We start from the raw sequence: 21,260 nt of genomic DNA, 5'->3' as shown, positions 1-21,260 counted from the left end.
CATCATACACAGAGCAGGGCCCATGGGAGGGGGGGTGGGGCGCCGCACCCTGTCACACACAGAGCAGGGCCGATCAGGGGGTTGGGGAGCTCCCCCCTATCAGGCACAGAGCAGGGCTGATCAGGGGGTTGGGGCGCCTTCCCCTGTCCCAAGCAGAGCAGGGCAGATAGGGAGGTTGTGGCTCCACCCCCTGTCACACACAGAGCCGCAGGGCGACAGGGGGTTTGGGTGCTGCCCCCTGTCATGCTGATCCTGGTGCCGGGAGGCCTCGTGGTTCCGCTGATCCCAGTGCTGGGAGGCATATTACCCTTTTACTATATAGGATAGAGGCCTGGTGCATGGGGGGGGGGGGCGGCTGGTTTGCCATGAAGGGTGTCCTGGATCAGGGTGGGGGTCCCCACTGGGGTGCCTGGCCATCCTGGGTGAGGGGCTGAGGGCTGTTTTCAGGCTGGTGGGTGACTGAAGCTCCCAACTGCTCCTTTTTTCCTTTTTTTTTTTTTTTAATTCTGGGCCAGCTTTAGCTTTGAGGCTTGGCTCCAGCTCTTAGGCCTCCGCTGCTGAAAGCAGGTATCTGGTTTGTTTGGGTTCTATAATCGAAACACTGTTTCAACTCCAGCTCTGAGATTCTGGCTGGTTGAAAGCAGGTTTCTGGGGTTTTGTTTAGCTTCTATATTTGTAACAATGTTTCAAATTGCAAGCTCAGAGGCCGGCAGTGGTAGGCGGGGAACGTTGGAGCTCTCCGTCACTGAAGCAAGCAAGCCTCATGTTCACTTCAAGCTGCCTGGCTGCTGGCCGCCATCTTGGCTGGCAGTTAATTTGCATATCACCCTGATTAGCCAATGGGAAGGGTAGCGGACGTATGGCTAATTACCATGTTTCTCTTTTATTAGATAGGATAAGTCACATACATTAAAACTCACACTTTAAAAATAGACAAGTCAGGGGGTTTGTTTATTCACAGTTGTGCAACTGTCTAGAACAGCCGTGGGCAAACTACGGCCCACGGGCCGGATCCGGCCCATTTGAAATGAATAAAACTAAAAAAAAAAAAAAGACCGTACCCTTTTATGTAATGATGTTTACTTTGAATTTATATTAGTTCACACAAACACTCCATCCATGCTTTTGTTCCAGCCCTCCGGTCCAGTTTAAGAACCCATTGTGGCCCTCAAGTCAAAAAGTTTGCCCACCCCTGGTCTAGAATCTAATTCTGGGGCATTGCCATCATGCTAGAGAAATCTGCATCCCTTAGCAGTCAGCCCCTCCTGTTCCCTGGCCCCTGGCAACCACTGACCTACTTTCTGTCTCCAGGGATTTGCCTCTTCTGGGCACTTCCTATAAGCAAAACCCTGCACTCTGTGGCCTTGTGTCTGGCTTTTTCACCAAGCTGAGTGTTTTCAAGGTTTCTTCCTTTTCATGGCAGAATAAATTTCCATTGTTTGGGGTTACTCGCCCCCGTTACCGACTAAGGACTTGCTGGGGGTGGACAGCAGGCTCTGTGCTCAGGTCATCGCAGTGAGAATGACCGACACACCATGTCCTGCTGCTCACGTGCTGGGGAGGGAGAGAGGAGAGAGATGCATCACTGTCAACTAGGACCAGGGCTTTGCAGGACAAAGACAGTCCGCATGCGCAGATGGAGCTAGGTGAGAAGGGGAACTAGAGAGGAACCCGGAAGGCCTCTCTGAGAGATGTGGGGGTGGGGTGGGAGGGAAGGAGGACCCTGGGCATCGGGGCAGGGCCTTGGGGCAGAGAAGAGCTCTGCATGTTTGTGGAACAGAGGACGCGGCATGTGATGGGGTCGAAGGTGGTGGGGCCCATGGTGAGGATTCTGGACTTTATTCTAAGATCACAGGGAAGCCAGTATTGTATTTTCATCAGGGGAATGAGTGATCAAGTTTGTGCTTTTCAGACATGTACAGAAAAAAGACTGTTAGAAGTCAGAAGTATTGGTGGTTGGAGGGTGGACAGTAAGAAGGCTAATTCATTCATTGGATTTTGTATAGGATTGGTTGTAATTAGACCAAAATGTTGCACCCACTAGGATATTCATTCATTCATTCTTTAACACATCTTTATGAAGTGTCTTCTAGGGGAAAAAATGAATGTCTGTGTTTTGAGAACCCTTGAAAAAAGTTCTCCAAGTACCTCTCCCACTTATTTCATGCAATGAATATATTCTCAAAGAATTGTGTGTAAACCCAACTTTAATGAATTTAATTATCAGCAGAATTTCCCCAGAGGGAAATTAAGTATTTTTTAAAAAATCCAGGAAGGTCTTTTTTTAGCAAATGGTGAGCTATGTTTTTAAACCAATCTTCTCCCCAAGGAAAACCAGAAAAGCTAGGTAAAATCCTATGTAATAAATGCCTAATATGCTAAGTGTTCGGTCATCTGGTCAACCAACCAAAGTGTAATCCTATCTAATAAAAGAGAAACATGGTAATTAGCGTACGACTGCTACCCTTCCCATTGGCTAATCAGTGAAATATGAAAATGAACTGCCAACCAAGATGGCGGCCGGCAGCCAGGCAGCTGACTTGAACAGGGAGGCTTGCTTGCTTCAGTGACGGAGGAGGCCAAGCTTCCCCACCTGCCTTGCCAGCTGCACTCTAAGCAACATTGTAACAAATATAGAAGCTAAACAAAACCCCAGAAACCTGCTTTAGTCCCTCCGGCTTCAGCCAGCAGGGTTGCAACATTGTTTCAAATACAGAAGGTAAACAAAGGCCAGAAACCTGCTTTCAGCAGCTGAGGCCTAAGAGCTGGAGCCAAGCCTGAGAGCTAAAGCTGGCCCAGAATAAAAAAGAAAAAAAGAAAAAAAGGAGCGGTTGGGAGCTTCAGTCACCTGCCAGCCTGAAAACAGCCCTCAGCCCCTCACCCAGGATGGCCAGGCACCCCAGTGGGGACCCCCACCCTGAAGGGTGTGTGACCAGCTGCAAACAGCCATCATCCCCTCATCCAGGCACCCCAGTGGGGACCCCCACCCTGATCCAGGACACCCTTCAGGGCAAACCAGCCAGCCCCCACCCGTGCACCAGGCCTCTATCCTATATAGTAAAAGGGTAATATGCCTCCCAGCACTGGGATCAGCGTGACAGGGGGCAGCGCCCAAACCCCCTGTCGCCCTGCGGCTCTGTGTGTGACAGGGAGTGGGGCCACAACCTCCCTATCCGCCCTGCTCTGTTGGTGACAGGCTGCGGTGCCCCAACCCCCTGATCGGCCCTGCTCTGTGTGTGACAGGATGTGGCGCCCCAACCCCCTGATCGGCCCTGCTCTGTGTGTGACATGGTGGAGCCATAACCTCCCCATTGGCCCTGCCCTGAGTGTGAGAGTGGCGGTGCCCCAATCCCCTTATCGGCCCTTCTCTGTGGGTGATAGAGGGTGGCGCCCCAACTCCCCCTCCATGGACCCTGCTCTGTGTGTGATGGGGTAGAGCCATAACCTCCCCATCGGCCCTGCCCTGAGTGTGACAGGGGGCAGCGCCCAAACCCCCTGATCGCCCTGCGGCTCTGTGTGTGACAGGGAGTGGGGCCACAACCTCCCTATCCGCCCTACCCTGAGTGTGACAGTGGCGGCGCCCCAACCCCCTGATCCGCCCTGCTCTGTGCGTGACAGGGGGGAGCTCCCCAACCCCCTGATCCGCCCTGCTCTGTGCGTGACAGGGTACGAAGCCCCAACCCCCCTGATGGGCCCTGCTCTGTGCGTGACAGGGGACACCGCCCCAACCCCCTGATTGGCCCTGCTCTGTGCGTGACAGGGGGTGGCGCCACAACCTCCCCATGGACTCTGCCTTGAGTGTGACAGGGTGCGGTACCGCAACCCCCCAATCAGCCCTACCCTGAGCATGACTGAGGGTGGCATCGCAACCTCCCGATCCACCCTGCTCTGTGCATGACAGGGGGTGGCGTCCCAATTCCCCAATCGGCCCTGCTCTGAGCCCGACCAGGGGCTGCACCTAGGGATTGGGCCTGCCCTCTGCCATCCGGGAGCAGGCCTAAGCCAGCAGGTCGTTATCTCCCGAGGGGTCCCAGACTGCGAGAGGGCACAGGCCAGGCTGAGGGACCACCCCCTCCCACCCAAGTGCACAAATTTTTGTGCACCGAGCCTCTAGTCTACACTAATAAAAGAGAAACATGGTAATTGGCGTATGACCGCTACCCTTTTCATTGGCTAATCAGCGAGGTATGCAAGTTAACTGTTAGCCAAGATGGTGGCCGGCAGCCAGGCAGCTTGAAACTAACATGAGGCTTGCTTGCCTCAGTGAAGGAGGACTCCAATGTTCCCCGCCTGCGGCTGCAGGCCTCTGAGGGGGCAGTTTAAGAGACATTGTAACAAATACCACCGGACTTCAGCCAGCAGATTGGCAACATTGTAAGCAAAGGCCAGAAACCTACTTTCAGCGCGGAGGCCTAAGAGCTGGAGCCAAGCCTCAAGGTAAAGCTGGCCCAGAATAAAAAAAAAAAAAAGAAAAAAAGGAGCGGTTGGGAGCTTCAGTCACCCCCAGCCTGAAAACAGCCCTCAGCCCCTCACCCAGACTGGCCAGGCACCCCAGTGGGGACCCCCACCCTGATCCAGGACACCCTTCAGGGCAAACCTGCAGGCCCCACCCATGCACCAGGCCTCTACCTTATATAGTAAAGGGGTAATATGCCTCCCGGCACCGGGATCAGCGTGACAGGGGGCAGCGCCCAAACCCTCTGATTGCCCTGCGGCTAGGTGTGTGACAGGGGGCGGGGCCCCAACCCCCTGTGCAGCCCTGCTCTGTGCCTGATAGGGGGGAGCTCCCCAACCCCCTCCCCCCCCATGGGCCCTGCTCTGTGTGTGACGGGGTAGAGCCATAACCTCCCCATTGGCCCTGCCCTGAGTGTGAGAGTGGCGGCGCCCCAACCCCCTGATCGGCCCTGCTTTGTGGGTGATAGAGGGCGGTGCCCCAACCCCCGATTGGCCCTGCTCTGTGCGTGACAGGGGGTGGTGCCGCAACCTCCCCATCGATCCTGCCTTGAGTGTGACAAGGGACGGTGCCCCAACCCCCCAATTGGCCCTACCCTGAGCGTGACTGAGGGTGGCATCACAACCTCCCGATCCGCCCTGCTCTGTGCATGACAGGGGGCGGCGCCCCAACTCCCCAATTGGCCCTGCTCTGAGCCCGACCAGGGGCTGCACCTAGGGATTGGGCCTGCCCTCTGCCACCCGGGAGCAGGCCTAAGCCAGCAGGTCGTTATCTCCCGAGGGGTCCCAGACTGCGAGAGGGCACAGGCCGGGCTGAGGGACCCCCCCTCCCCCCCGAGTGCATAAATTTTTGTGCACCGGGCCTCTAGTCTTATATAATAAAAGCCTAATATGCTAAGTGTCCAGTCGTCCATTCAACCAATCAAAGAGTAATATGCTAATGATATGCTAAGGCTGCTCAACTGCTCGCTATGACATGCACTGACCACCAGGGGGCAGACAGTTGACTGGTCGACCAATCACTATGATGTGCACTGACCACCAAGGGGCAGATGCTCCAACCGGTACGTTAGCTTGCTGCTGGGTTCTGGCCGATCAGGACTGAGCAAGACAGGCCAGACATGCCCTGGAACCCTCCTGCGGTCCCTCCCTGGCTGGCCAACCTCCCGTATTCCTCCCTGGCCCCGATCGTGCACCCGTGGGGTCCCTCAGCCTGGCCTGTGCCCTCTCGCAATCCAGGACTCCTCAGGGGATGTTGGAGAGCCGGTTTCAGCCCAACTCCACAGGTCAGGCTGAGGAGCCCCACTCGTGCACAAATTCGTGCACCGGGCCTCTAGTATGCTAATGATATCCTAAGGCTGCTCAACTGCTCGCTATAACGTGCACTGACCACCAGGGGGAAGACAGTCGACCGGTTGCTATGAAATGCACTGACCACCAGTGGACAGATGCTCCAACTAGTAGGTTAGCTTGCTGCTGGGGTCTGGTAGATCGGGAATGAGTGACACGGGGCCGGACATGCCCTGGAGCCCTCCTGCATCCCTTCCCGGGCCCGACTGTGCACCGGTGGGGTCCCTTGGCCGGGCCTATGCCCTCTCACAATCTGGGACCCCTCAGGGGATGTTGGAAAGCCTGTTTTGGCCCGATCCTGCAGGCCAGGCCGAGGGACCCCTCTGGTGCATGAATTCGTGCACCAGGCCTCTAGTGTAAAATAAAAACACCTGCTTAAAGGCATTAAAGAGCCATCAAGTAATGCAGATAAAAGGTAAGTACCTGGGGCCATCTTTTCTTAGAAGACTTGCTGATTCTGGAGTTGGCTGCTGACAGCTGAAGAGCTACATTGAACGTTCAGCAGATGTATAAGAACAGGAGTAAATGACCTGCGCTTAGGAGGAAAGTCTCCAGAGAATTCTCTGGTCCTAGGGCTGGACCCTGAAGGGCAGCACCCAGGAGTGAGTGTGACCTGGGAGTAAATAGGCTCTAACAGAGGTAGCTTAGATTAAGAGATTATCAGTGTAAATTTCCATGGAGAGAGCTGACATCCTACAGAGCTCAAATGATCTCTGCAATTCTTCCTACACAGAGGCAGCACCTAACTCACTAGGTGTACAAGCACCCAAACCCACTGACAACAGAGAGGAGAGCAGGCAATGGCCAGCCCGGGAGAGGCAGCTGATGGAGCAGGCAGGAGCAGGCTTGAAAACAAACACATCTCAGCGTAATATGTTCAAGGAATTAAAAGGATGAGATGGAATTTCTTTTTCAGAACTAGAAACTATAAAAAAATAAAACAGAAAATTTATATTTGAAAAAGTATTGAAATCAGACTGTGAATAGATGTAAAAGCAGATTAAATATAACTAAAGAGAGAATTAATGAATTGGAAGATGTACCAAAGAGAACATCCGGACGAAAGCATAAGAAACTCAGCATAAGAAACTTGAGAGGTGAGCAGGTCCACCGTATGTATAATTGGAGTCCTAGAAGGACCAAAGAGAAAGAATGGGCAGACACAATATTTGTGGAGATGACAGCTGAAAAATTCCCAAACCAAAGGAGACGTCAAGCCACAGATTGGAGAAGCACTAAAGATTCTAAGTGGGATAAAGATGAAGAAAACACAGCAAGTCCCATCACAGTCAAACTGCTAAAACCAAAGATAAAGAGGTGACTTCGGGTGTTGGGCCCACAGTGCAATATGCAGATCTTGTAATGCAGAAATCTACACCTAAAACCTGTGTGGCCTATTAACCAATGCCATCCCAATAAATTGAATTAAAAAAGATAAATTTAAAAGCAGCTGGAGAATTGTTAAAGTGGCATAAAACTTTTAATGGAACTATAGGCCTTAAAACCAGGCCTCCGTAGAAATGATGGGTGCCAGAAAACAATGGGGTGAAAGAAAATAATGGACAACCCAGAATCCTTTATTGTAAGCTTCCTAGAAATGAAAGTGAAATAAAGGCTTATGTAGACAGTCAAAAAGAGGTCATTCGCACCTGGAGGCACAGACGACTGGCTGGTAACAAGACCCGCCCTCGGTTCCAGGCTCATCACAACACTGTCTTAGATCTGGGCATCCGCCTTCTTGGCTAAGCTCAGAAATCTGATTTCTAAAAACCAAATGGCATACTTTTGATCATTCTTTTCTGGTTGCAAAGTAAAGCACACTCACGGTAACCAGTGTGCGCTCACTGGAGCCTTTCTAGGGTGCTGCCCCGGGACACGCCTCCGGCCCGCATCCCAGCCACAGAGCCTGCACTTCACGCCTTCCCCCCTCTCCTTTTGCTTTTTACAATCAACTTTGTTAGTGATCAAAGAGATGAAGGGAAGGCATGTTGCACGTACCAGATGAGCAAATACAATTTTAAAATAATGATGGGACCTACTGGCGGGGACCTGCCCCACAGCCTCAGGTCCTGGAGCAGTTTGGCCGTCTGTGTCCAAACGCTCTTCCAATGTGCCCACCTGCAAACCCACATCTAGGACTTCGCCCCAAGGAGCAGGTCACAGACTGTCGTGCCCCGGCGCCCCTGGGGGCGGCAACGGGTGAGTCCTCAACACCTGTTTACTGAACTCCTATGATGTGCCCGCTTCACATCCCCGCAGGACAGGGCTGGGTGTGGCCTCCTCTGCTGGTGGCCGTCTTTGTGGTCCTTGCCTTGCGGTTGCACCTGTCCTCGCATGGCCATCTCCTCGCTATCAGCGTCCTAATCGCCTCTTCTCATATGGACACAGCCACGGAGGCTCAGGCCCACCCTACCAGCCCCGTCTTAACTAGTTTCATCTGCAAAGACCCTTTTTCTGAAAAAGGTCCCATCTGAGGTTCTGGGTGGACGTGATTTTGGGGTTTCCATTCCCCACAGGGAGTGGCTGAGGCTGAGGCGGGCTCATGCCGCCAACAAAGCCCTGTGGCAGGCAGACCTTTCTGTGACCTCAGAGACTTTGGAGCGGGGCTGGGTGCTCCATCCGGTCAGATCCCGGCTCTGTCTCTCCCAGGACCTGGCTCACCTGCCCCCACGCCTCTCAGAGCCAGGGGCTCCTCCTCTGGAAGCCAGGTGTCCCTCATGGGGCCACGGGGAGAGCGGAAGAGCCCCCTGGGAGCTGGGCACCGGGGTCTGAGCAGGGTGGCTGTGTCTGGGCAGTCGTGACCCTGGCACCAAGGTCCCCTCTGGCCCCTCGCCTTCTTCAGCTGGTGGGTCTGAGTCCACACACAGCCATGAGCCCCCAGCTCCCGGATGCCACAGGCCTCGGTGGGCAGTGCCAGGCCACCTGAATGATTTGTGCAGGACCCTGCACGCACTCTGCTGAGGAAGGGGCACGCGGTAGCAAGTGCGGTCACCGCAGCCAGGCCGCCCGGCCCGGTCGTCTGGGCTGGGAAGCGGGAGGTGCCCGCCCCGGGAGCCCTCAGCCTCTGCGCAGGGGGAGGAGACGGGGAGTCTTTCTCAGCAGGTGAGACAGGACGTGGACATGGAGTGCTCTGCCCGCTGGGGCGCTGGCTCCGGACTTTGCTTTATCAGTCACGCCGCGGACGAAGGAGGCCGGGCTGGGCCTCCGAGGGGCTCCTGTAGGTACTGCCAGGCGCCTTAAAGGATTAATTTCACAAGCCTCAAATTGCAGTTTAATTTGAAAACTAATTCAGCCCCATAATTGGCTTTCTGCTCAAATCACTGAGGCTAAAGATTTAAATTCTTAATATTCAGACGACTTCTGAGTGTGCGCACCATCTGTGCATGGGGCCGTGTGCTCATCTCGGGGGTCCTCCGCCAGCCCGGAAATAAATTAATAAATAAATGGGCTCACTAATAGAATAATCTATTTAAGCGCAGAACCGGAGTTATATGGATGAAGGTTGCTTGGACTTCATTTGCTGCTTGTAGGTTTCTCTGCTATTTAATATTTCAAAGTGACATTAATTAAAAAATTTAAAGCACACAACCTCACACAGTTATAAGGGGTGAGAGAAGCAGGAATTCCACTTAGAGCCCTTTTAGAAAAGGTAACACGAAGGCATCTTTTCTCGGGAAGCTCGAGAAACTGGGCTGGGCTGGGCTGGGCTGGGCTGGGCGGGGAGCCACCGGGACCTCCCCAGGAGAAGGGCTGGAGCTGTGCGCTGGTGGCTGGCGGGAGGCGGGTCTGGCTGAGGCGGGCTGGTGGGAGGACACTGCTTGAGGTCTGCCCCGAGCGCTGGGAGCTCATTTTCTGGAAAGCTGGCTGCTGGGCAGTGTGGCAGGGAGCTTGTGACTCAGGGAGTCGCAGGATGAGCGCGGGCCAGGTGCCGGCTGCTGCAGGCCTGGCAGAGGCCCCCCTCCCTCCACATAGGAGTGGAGGCTCCGGGGAACTCCCCAGACTCCGCTGCCTTGCGGGCCTGACGGTGAGCATGGCCAGGTGTGCATCAGGTCCCGTCGCTAGCCTGTGCTCAGTGCCAAGCTACGGCAAAAGGCCTTTCCGGGGGGGAGGCAACAGCACTCACTGACATCAAGAAGAACAGCTATTCTGAAGCCATTAACTCGGGCAAAAGCCTGAATAGCTCCAACGAAGAGACAAAGGCGATGGCGTCTATGAGAAGGGAGGGGACAGGTCCATCCATGGCAGGAAGGCGTCCCTGTTGGTGCAGATCTGGTAACGTTGTGTCACTGGGAGTCACAATATGTGTTTTATTGTTAATTCTGCAAACAGTTGTTTGGGATACAATGGTGCCCAGGCCGGGCCCAGAGGTGACTTTACTGTTTTAACATCCAAAGATTTGAGGCCACAGAAGAGGAAGCCTCCCCAAGAACAAACCCACACAGAGGAGACAGTCAAACAGTGGCCAGGACTCCAGACAACTCCCTCCACCCCGGTCTCCACGCCTGCGGCTCCCACCTCAGGCTTCCCCGTTACTCAGCCAATGTGTCCCCTTTTCAGGGGCCACTCAGGGGGCCTTGGCTATCTGCTTACAAAGAGACCTAAGGCTGTGGGCGGAAGGAGGGCGCTCTTGACCCCAGACGACCAAGCACATCGGTCCTGAACGGGACAGGCCCATCCCAGGCCTTCCGCACCCTTTGAGCCTGTCTGATCCAGCTACACCAAAGAGGAGTTTGTAAAATGGAGGGGCTTAGGGTGGGAAAGAACACGGGGTGGGCAGCCCCATGTGGGCTTGCTGATGTCCCCAGACGAGCACCCCAAGCCCTGGAAAGGCTCTTTGGAGCCGAGTCAGTCCTTCACACCCTCCCCTGGTTTCCGGTGGGAGCCACCTGGAGCCCTCGCCAGCCTGGCCTCCAGGACCACCCCTTCCTGGTGGGCTCCTCTGTGCTGTGCACAGGCCCGGGTGAGGCTGGGGTTGGAACTTAGGTTGACAGGGAAGAAACGGGGGCCTGATCCAGGCCCTGGGCGTCTCGGGGCTCCAGAGGCCACGCTGGGCTCTGTTGGGCGTCGGCCCTTGCCCTGACCAGCGTGAGTGAGGACGTGGAGCTGGGCCAGCAGTGAGGGCTGTTCTGGGACCGGAGACGGACTCGGGGTCCCCCTGGGCTCTGAATGTCAGTCACATTTAGTCCAACACAGCCCCGAAGGCACAGGAGGGAGTGGGAAAAGGGGCCCGTCTCAGGATCCGCGGGCGGGGGGGGGCGGATCACTCCATCCCAGGCGCAGGGCTGCTCAGGGCTCCGGGAGCAGACAGCAATGTCTGCCTCTGCTATCCTAGCGAGGAGAGCCAGAAGCACGAGGGGGAAGACTTCCGCCATCAGTTTGTTTTACAATAAGACAAGGGAGGTTTGATTTGCGATAGAAAATCCAGGCACCTTTATGGGATGCCCTGGGCCCCAGCACACCTGTTAGCAAGTGAGCACCCCGAGCCCGAACCCACCTCCCCCAGCTTCTGGAAGAGGGGCTGCTGGCAGCCCTCCTCCGCTTTCTTTGGCTCGCAATTTGTTTGCCCACCCACTGCCTGCCCCTGCCCCTCAGGGACTGCAGGGACCAGCCACCCAAGATTGTGGCAGAAATAATGCCACATCCTGTTCCCTTTGCTGACCCCAGGCTGGCCCTCGCCTCAGGATTCTGAGACAATCAGTCGAAAACACAATTCACCTGTGAAACATCGGCCCCCAGGAGCTGTGACAACCGCCTCCGGCCGCAGCGGCAGCACATAAATGTTTGTCCTCTCCCCCAGAGGGGGCGGCGGAGCGGAGGGGGCAGCGGGGAGGCAGCCTGGCCCAGGGGGCAGCGGGGAGGCAGCCTGGCCCAGGGGGCAGCGGGGAGGCAGCCTGGCCCAGGGGATAGCGGGGAGGCAGCCTGGCCCAGGGGGCAGCGGGGAGGCAGCCTGGCCCAGGGGGCAGCTGGGAGGCGGCCTGGCCAGAGCCCTCCCGGGACCAGTGCCGGTGGACAGCAGAGTTCAGATGAACGCGGGACACGGTGTTACTGCAATTCTGTTCCAAGTGCTGCACGGGGCCAGCTTACAGGTGACAATGGCTCGGTGTTTGTCTGAACTCCACATGCAACCGGCAGCCTGTATTTTAGTGGCTGCTCCTGGCAGCTCCACGGGCCTCACGGGTGGCACTTGGCTCAGACCCCTGTCTGGCCCCTCCCCATCGGAGGCGGCCGTGCCGGCCGTGCTTCTCAACCTGGGCGCCCGCAGACACCACCTGGGCCTCTTGTCTGCCCAACCAGGCCCCCCCCCCCCCCCCCGCCCCGTGTGACCTGCCCCCGACGCTTCGCTGGTCCTGGGCTTGGGGTCGTGACCCGCAGCCGCACCGCATCTGGGCTGCTCATTTTCCCTCTCCAACCTTGAGTCTCATCTGTGCTAAGGGGGGCGGGGCCCCCTTCTTGGTAGTTAGGATCCAGAGACCACACAGGCCACCGGCTTAGCCGGAGCGGGGACGTGCCAGTGATGGTCATCACTGATGCTGGGTTGGATCTGCAGGGTGAGGGGCTCCGGGGTCTGCGCCGAGGGGATGGAGGCTCAGGCTCGGCTCACCTCTCTGGGCGGGGAGGTCTGGCCTCCACGGCTTCCTGTGGTGTTTGGCGTGAAACCCACAGTGTGGTCCCCGAGACTGCGAGTGGCAGGGCTGCTCTCTGACCTCAAGCTGCCGCCCCAGGACCTTAGCACGTGCCTTCTCCTTCCCCAGCCTCCCTCCAGCTCTGCATGGTCCCAGCCCTCCTCTGCCTCCTGCTCCTTCTCACCCGCCAGCTCTTGTCCCACATGTCAGCTCCAAGGAGGGGCCCTCCCTGACCTACAGGGTCCCCGTCTGAGCCTCCTCATCACTGCGATGGCTCCATGCACTCGGTTTGGCTCAGTTTTTGTCTGTTCCCTTCTGGACCGCGAGGCCCCGCCCCCATGCAGCGTCACCTGAGTGGTGCTCAGTAAACATCTGCCAGATGAGCTCATCCGATGGGCCCCTCGGCCCCTCCCCTCCCGGCCGCTGCCTGGGGCTCACCTGGCTTGGAGCCCTCGTCCACGGAGCCGTTATAGACCTGGTTGAGGAACTCGGGACGGTTGTCGTTCATGTCGATGACGTAGATGTACAGGTCGATGGGGTTCTCCACCTTGTTGCCGTTCATGTCCACGGCATGGGCTCGGAGCTGGAAAGCAGCACAGGCGGGTCAGGGCCTGAGTGCCTCTGGGGGACACTCCGGACTGTTCGCCTCGGGGAGCAGGGACAACAAGATCCCTGGGACCTGAGACGCTGGGGCAGGGATGTTATAGCAGCTCTGGACCCCCGGAGACAGGCTGGGGGGTGAGAGTGGAACACATCCCGAAGCTTCTCTGAGCCTCAGTTCCCTCTTCTGTGGAGGGGGGGCCGCGAGGGGGCAGGGACGCATGGGAGGGGGGAGACCATGAGAGGGGGGAGGCTGCCGGAGGGGGGCAGGCGGGGGAGGCAGGGAGGCTGAGGGAGGGGGAGGCGGGGGAGGGGCGCAGGGAGGCGGGGGAGGGGGGAGACCATGCGAGGGGGGGAGGCTGCCAGAGGCGGGCAGGCGGGGGAGGCAGGGAGGCGGGGGGCGGGGGAGGGACGCGGGGAGGCGGGGGGGAGGTGGGGGAAGCCGGGAAGGTGGGGGAGGCAGGGAGGGGGGGCAGGGAGGTCGTGGGAGGGGGGGGTCCGCAGGAGGATGGATCGGGTGATGGGCAGGAGCTGGGGCTGACAGAGGCCCAGTGCTGAGGCCACCTGGGACCCCTGCTCCGCTCAGCCCTGCACCAACAGCAAGTGCACGTCCACCTCCAGCGGCTGAAGAAAAGCCCTGGGCCAACCTGAGGCTGGACCCTAAGTCCTGCTACTGGGAGGTCAGGCCTGGAAGACCCAGCGGGAGTGGGCTAAGGTTAACCGGAGCCATGGGCTCAGCCAGAAAGGAGAGAAGTGCAGTCAGGCCTGAGGCGCCGGCTGACCAGGGACGGAGACCTCTGGGCGGGGGCACCTGGCCTTGATGGAGGGGATGCTGGGGCCCGGCTGGCAGAGACCTGGAGTCGCTGTTGCTTGGGACGAGGGACAAGCCTTTGCGCCCTCCCCTTCCTCTTCTCACTCACTCAGCTGTGCATGAGGCCCACGTACTGGCTGAGCCTCCCTGCAGGCCCCAAACGAGGCGCCCTCGGGAGCCGTGCCTCTGGGAGGGACAGAGAAGGAGGCCAGAGGGGTGGAGTGGCAGGGCGGGCACCGCCAGAGCACGAGAGCGAGAGGTCACTGCTCCCACCGTGCCCAGCTGCCCGCCTCGTAGCCACCCTGTCAGGTTCAGTGAGGCCCCAGAGGAAAGGAGGCGGCCCTTTAAGGAAGGCCTGCGCCTGCATTTTCTCGCTGCCCCAGCCCGGCTCAGAGGCGGCAGCAGGGAGGTGGTGGTGGTGGTGGGGGTATGGGGGGGGGGAGGAGGCTGCGGGGCGCTCGGTGGCTGGAGCCCAGGGCCGGAGTGTGCAGCCCCGTGACCCCACCCGCCGGACCCACCAGCACCTGGGCGGCCACGTGGACGGGGACCGTGACCTCCTTGACCACCTGGGAAGGAGGTACAAGTGCAAGTTCTCGGGCTCCCCGGCCCCGAGTGGAGACCTGGGCGCGGTGCCTGCCCGTGGGCGCTGAGCGGCTCAGCGGTGAGACCCTGCGCAGCGCGGACCTGAGGTGGGTACTCACGTGGTAGGAGGCCCGCTCCTCCCGGTCCATGGGCCGAGTGACGTACATGCGGCCAGACATGGAGTCGATGCTGAAGACCTCCATGGGCGGCTGGTCGGCGCCCACGCCCGTGATGCTGTACCGGATGGGGATGTCGTTGTCTTTGTCGGACCGGATCTGGAGGAGGGAGGAGGGAGAGGACGGTCAGCGGCGGTGGAGCGGGGACCACGCTCCCCCATCACACACCCGCCTGCCTTCCCGCACACCCAGGCCTCAGCTCGCGCTCCGTCCACGCGCCCAGCCCAGCACCGGGGGCAGCCAGTGCTGGGGACTTGCTGAGCACCTCAGGCGCCAGGGAAGGACAGCACATCATACTCCAAGCCATCAGCCTCAGGGAGACCACCGCCAGCAGACGGCAGAGTGTACGGGACTTTGAGGGAAGAAAGGTGGGGACCCAATACGTTTATGCGGCTGAGTTGTCATCCGTGCGGGAAGGCCAGGGGCACGTTTGGATGTGCCCAGAGGGAGAATAACCCCGGCCTCCTGCTCCCGGGACAGCTGGTCGCTCCGAGGGGAACCGCAGCGACGACCTCAGAGCAGGGCTGGCACGGAGCCGCCTTAGACACGGGCACCCACGGGGAACGTGCCTTCGGAAGGCGCAGCTTTGCGTCGGAGCCCAGGGGCCGGGATCACACTTCGGAATGAAATGGACCGCAGTGAAAACCTGAAAGAATTCCACTACGCAGAATCGGGCGGGCCTCGTACTGGAATAACGCAATTACAATTGCATGCTGCCACTTAGAGAATGTCAGGAATTTTAAAAACATTCTGAAGTTAACCACGGGGCCAGGTGGGAATCGAAGCTGTACTCAAAGGCTATTTAAAAACGGTAACAACGGTGAGACTACCACATGGCCAAGCCCAGGGAACTGGGCCGAGGTGGAGCCATCACAAAGCCTTCCCTTCGAATGTTTGATCCTTGAAACAGCCGCAGGGAGGGGAGCGGCACAGCAGGACAAGGCGGAGAACGCGGGGGGGGGGGGGGGGGGGGCGCGAAGGCAGGAGCAGGAGCAGGAGCCCGCCTCTGGGGACGGAACACAGAAGAGCTGATAAACTGACTCAAGAGCTGCCTCAGGGGGAAATCCTCAAGAAAACAGACGCACCTTCGGCAAATTTAAGATAAAAATGTGAGTTTTCTTAACGTTTTGTTATTTACTTCATTGGTGACTCAGCTGGAAACCTTAATAACACTGACTTCTTTTTTGAGAAAATATAAAAGTTTGAACTCGACTCAAAGACATAGCAAACCTGAAGAGACCACGATGTCCTGGTGACGTCCCCCCAAGAAGCGCAGGCTCAGGGGGGCATCCCCAGAGGCCACCACTCCATCCCCGAGCAGAGCACCTGCCCTGTGGCCCTCCATCCCCCTAGGGGATGCGCAGGAGGCAGCCCAGCAATGTTCTCTGTCGCATCAATGTTTCTCTCCCCCTCCTTCTCCCCCCTCCCCTCTTCTCTCTAAAAATCAGTAAAACATATTAAACAAGGCAGTTCTTAAAAAGCAATAAAAGACGGAGATAACTGGGCCTCCCCACTGAGGGCGAAGGTGGGGGCAAGGACTCCTGCCACAGTCGGAGGAGGTAAGACTTCCATTACACAGGCATGTGTAGGTCCGTGCAAGCCTAGGGTTGCGGGGTGGTGGCCTCCGGAGAGGAAGCACACACATGCTCATACGCACACACTCATGCAAACACACTCACACCCGCTCATGTGCACACAAACTCACAGACTTATATGCCCACATGCTTAAAAGCACATACACTCATGCAGGCACACACTCTCATGTACACACACACTCATGCTCACCCATGCATGCACACTCACGCATGCATACACACTCATGCACTTATGTGCACACACTCACACACAGGCACACACACTCATGTGTGCACACGCTCACATACACATCTCATGTGCATGTGCACACACACACGTATTGTCCACAAGTGGTGTCTTTGCTCTGGGTCCTCTGACTGCCTCACTCTCCTTGGTCAGGTAGGGCTCTCCCTGGCTCTGTCCGAGCAGCACACATCAATCCTGGTTTCAGGTCTCGGTCTGAGGACAGATGCCACCCCCACACTGTCCCCTCGGGCCCAGAAACCCCTGAACTTGGCTTTGCTCTGTCAGCACAGCTACCCCGGGTCCTCCTGCAGGAGGTGACATGCTGGGCCCCGGCCTCCCGCCTTCGGCAGGTGGTCTCACGGATAGTGCCAGGCATCCCAGGACCAGCTCCGCCAGCTCTTCACAACATGCCTCCCTGCTGCCCACCAGGTGGCGTCCTTCAGACACAACGGCTGACCTGCTCAGACCAGCCCTGGCCAGGCAGCCGAGTGGGGACTCAGGGAGACTTCTTTCTGGGGGCCTGGCTCCATTCCCAGGGGTTGTTGAACAGCAAGGTTGCTCTCCGTGGCCAAGACTCATCTTCTTCACCCACGGAGAGTTTGCACCAAGACTTGGTCACCAGGGGAACGGGGCAAAAGCCGCAAGTCTAGGTCAGAGAAAGGAAAGGCCCCGCTTGCCGCCTGGGCTGGCGTTCCTTGGTGCTTGGAGAGCAGCTTAAATGAGACCACACTGTGCTGAGGAGAGAAGGAACGCTCAGCCAAGGCTTGCTGTGTGCGAGGGACCACTTCTGCTTCCAGGAGTGTGGAAGGTTCTAGAACAAGCATGTCAAACTCAAAGGCTGACACGGGCCAAATAAAAAGGTTTATGTGGCCACAAAAAAACAAAAGCTTCAATTTTCATAGAAACGTAGGTTTATTTCGATAGAGACATACTGACTACAAAGGGCTGAAATAAATGAATCATCGTTAACATAAAATAATAGAACATTTTAATAAAAATTAATATTTTTTCTTGAACATTGACTTAACAGACACTGAATAACTGCACAGATTAATAAGCGTCAAACAAATAAACCTATTTTTCTTGTTCTCTGAAAGCGAAATATTTCCTGTTGCGCACACTAAATAAGTCAGTCCAAGACTAATGATGTGGCGATCAGCTGCTAAAATATTCGCTGCTGGTATTAGTAGAGAGAAATGGTGCACCTGTGCATAAGGCGTGTAAGGGAAATGAATGTAACATGATTATAGTATCAGTCATTAGCAAACATTGTAGTTCGTTATTAATAACTAGAGGCCTGGTGCACAAGATTCGTGCACTGGGGGGTGGGGGGGGTCCCTCAGCGTGGCCTGTTCTCTCTCATAGTCCGGGACCCCTTGGGGGATGCCTCCCTGCCGGCTGGGGGATGGAGCGTAAGCTGGCAGTCAGACATCCCTCTTGCAGTCCAGGGCTTTCACAGTCCGGGACCCCTCGCTCCTTACCACCCGCCTGCAGCAGAGGTGGGAGAGGCTCCTGCCACCGCCTCTGCACTCGCCAGCCGTGAGCCCAGCTTCTGGCTGAGCGATGCTCCCACTGTGGGAGCACATTGACTACCAGGGGCAGCTCAATGCAGGAGCTGCCCCCTGGTGGTCAGTGTGCGTCATAGCAACTGGTTGTTCCACCGTTCAGTCAATTTGCACATTAGGCTTTTATTATATAGGACTAGAGGCCCGGTGCACAAAAATTTGTGCACTTGGGGGGGATGGGGGGTCCCTCAGCCCGGCCTGTGCCCTCTTGCAGTCTGGGACCCCTCAGGGGATGACCACCTGCTGGCTTAGGCCCGCTCCCCAGGGGATTGGGCCTAAGATGGCAATCAGACATCCCTCTGGCAGCCTGGCAGCCCTCGGGGGATGTCCACTTGCCAGCGGGGAGCAGGCCTAAACTGCAGTCAAACACCCTTAGCGCTGCTGAGGAGGCAGGAGAGGCTCCCACCACCACTGCTGTACTGGCAGCCATCAGCCTGGCTTGTGGCTGAGCAGAGCTCCTCTCATGTGAGAGCACCCTGACCACCAGAGGGCAGCTCCTGCATTGAGCGTCTGCCCCCTGGTGGTCAGTGTGTGTCATAGTGATCAGTCATTCCCAGTCCTTCTGCTGTTAGGGTCAGTTTCCATATTACCCATTTACTATATAGGATAGAGGCCTGGTGCACGGGTGGGGGCTGGCTGGTTTGCCCTGAAGGGTATCCTGGATCAGGGTAGGGGTCCCCACTGGAGTGCCTGGCCAGCCTGGATGATGGGATAATGGTTGTTTGCAGCTGGTCACACACCCTTCAGGGTGGGGGTCCCCACTGGGGTGCCTGGCTAGTCTGGATGAGGGGCTGAGGGCTGTTTTCAGGCTGGTGGGTGACTGAAGCTCCCAGCCTCTCCTTTTTTCTTTTTTTTTAATTCTGGGATTAATTTATCTTCTATAGCTGTCACTGGAGCTGAGAGCAGGCTCCAGGTCTGAGGCCGTTGTGGGCTGAAAGCAGGTACCTGGGTTTGTTTAGATTCTATAATTGAAACTCTGTTGCCATCACTGTCCGCTCTAAGCTCTGAGGCCGCGCTGGCTGAAAGCAGGTTTCTGGGGTTTGTTTAGGTTCTATAATTGCAACATTGTTTCATCGGAGCTCAGAGCTGAGCTGCGGCAGGCAGGGAACATTGACTTCCTCCATCATTGGAGTAAGTAAGCCCCATGTTCATGTTCGCTTCAGCTGCCTGGCTGCCGGCCGCCATCTTGGTTGGCAGTTAATTTGCATATCTCCCTGATTAGCCAATGGGAAGGGTAGCGAAGTTATGGCTAATTACCATGTTTCTCTTCTATTAGATAGGATTATGTATAACAGGATATTGTAAAAATTAAGTTAAGAAATTTTTATTAAAATATTTCTTACATGCTGTTATATTGGCTGGGCTGCAAAAATATTCGTTGTGGGCCACATGCGGGCCATGAGTTTGACATGCTTGTTCTAGAATATTGGTGAGTCCAGGGGCTCCCCTTGACTATAGATTAAGAGCAGGACACTTGGAGTGCACAGTAGGCCCTCAAACAACATTGGCTAACTTGCATTGGAGGGAGGAGGGTGTGAGCCAGGCCCAGTGCAGCTTCCTGTACAGTTTCTGGGCCAGACAGCCTGTCTTTCACAGGGACATTTAATTATAGGACTGCGGAAAAGAGCCCACCACGTATTTCAGAGATTTTATTTTTGCAGAGAAATCTCATTATATTTTGACCATCGGCTCATTTGCCTAATTCTCCAGGCACCGTTCAGTGGCGCCTTCTGAAACCCGGGTGCTGTGCTTCCGGGGCTCTTTGGCCCAAGCCCCCCCTCGGTACCGTGGGGAGAAGAAACGCTGCGAGTGAAGTGCAGGCCAGGGGAGCAGTGCCGACTTGTGTCTGGAAAAGGGGAGGCCTCTCGCAGCACACCCGCCACGAGCGAGGGGCACGGCCAGCAGCTCACCGCTGTGCTGCGCCCGAGAGCGCCGCTCTTTTGCGTTTGTTATCGAAGGACACAGCAGACGGTGAAGGTCGGGTTACTTTGAAGGGATGTCTACATTAAAATAGCTCATGGTGCCGGCGACTGTGGGGGCCGGCTGCGTCCTCCACTGAGGGATTCTGGCGGGATCCCCCCAAGGAGGAGTATTTGCCTAATTTCAAATGAACTGGAAAGTGGAGAACAGCCAGCCTGTGCTTGAATTGCAAGCACCTCAGAGACACGTCCCGGTAGCACAGAAGGAGCAGACACCACGGGGACAGAGCCATCGGGACGCAGCCACCGGAGGCCCTTGGCTGCAGGTAATGCCCCGCCAGCACCCCCGGCTTCCAGCACCACTGCCCACCCCATGCCCTGTGCGCCCAGCCCGGAACCGAGACATGGCCCTCCCTCCTGCGGCCACGGGCCCACAGGAGAGGCAACTACGAATGATGCCCTCTCGTAATTGTAAAGTGGGGTAAGGATCGTTGGGGCAAAAATAAGTCAGTGAGAGACCTGGTGGAAGAGCTTAGGGGCAGGGTGGTCATAGAAAGAGTCAGGTTCCAAAGGCGTCTTTGGTCTTGTCCACTGCTGCACACGCTTTCCGGACACACACACACACACACAGCTGTGCACACATGTACACAAACTGCATGCACACAGGCACACACACAGGCATGCACACACATACAAACTGCGCACAAAGGCACACACAGGCACACACATAGGTGCACACATACACATAAGCACACACACAGGCACACATATAGGCACACACAGGCATACACATAGGTGCACACAGGCACACACACATAGGCGCACATATACACATAAGCACACACAGGCACACACACATAAGCACACACACATAGGCACACACACACAGGTGTGTGCACACATACACAAACTGCACACACAGATGCACACTCACACAGGCACACACACACAAACTGCACACACATAGGCGCACACTCACACAGGCACACATACACAAACTGAACACACATAGGCACACACAAACACACACACAGGCACACACACATAAACTGCACACACATAGGCACACACTCACACAGGCACACATACACAAACTGCACACACATAGGCACAGACATACACACATACTCACATATGCAGACATACACAAACTGCACACACACACACACACACACACACACACGTGTGCATACTTGCATCACCAGCCCTCCCGGAAGGTGACGACGGCTCTGCATCTGAGTGGGTTTGCCCACCATTTGAAAGGTTCCCTTGACCGCGTGGGAGCAGTAAGAGATGCTTTCCAAGTCCGCGGGTCCTCTCTCCCACACAGGACGAGATTCTGTAGTGAAGTGTTTTAGCTC

General features: G+C 56.7%; 1 protein-coding gene across 1 annotated transcript in view; it reads right to left on the bottom strand.

Annotated features, from left to right (window-relative positions):
* Positions 1 to 21,260, bottom strand: part of CDH4 (cadherin 4) — a 344,923-nt gene that overhangs the window by 37,900 nt on the left and 285,763 nt on the right. Inside the window, exons 5-6 of the mRNA XM_036323540.1 lie at positions 14,538 to 14,693; positions 12,864 to 13,008 (exon numbers count right to left, since the gene is read on the bottom strand). Coding sequence (XP_036179433.1) covers positions 12,864 to 13,008; positions 14,538 to 14,693 — 301 coding nt within the window. The remainder of the gene's footprint in view (positions 1 to 12,863; positions 13,009 to 14,537; positions 14,694 to 21,260) is intronic.

This window comes from Myotis myotis, unplaced genomic scaffold (assembly GCF_014108235.1).
Source record: "Myotis myotis isolate mMyoMyo1 unplaced genomic scaffold, mMyoMyo1.p scaffold_m19_p_9, whole genome shotgun sequence".
NCBI lineage: Eukaryota > Metazoa > Chordata > Mammalia > Chiroptera > Vespertilionidae > Myotis > Myotis myotis.
Note: the sequence above shows the minus strand (reverse complement) of the source record. Positions and strands in the feature narration are given on the sequence as shown.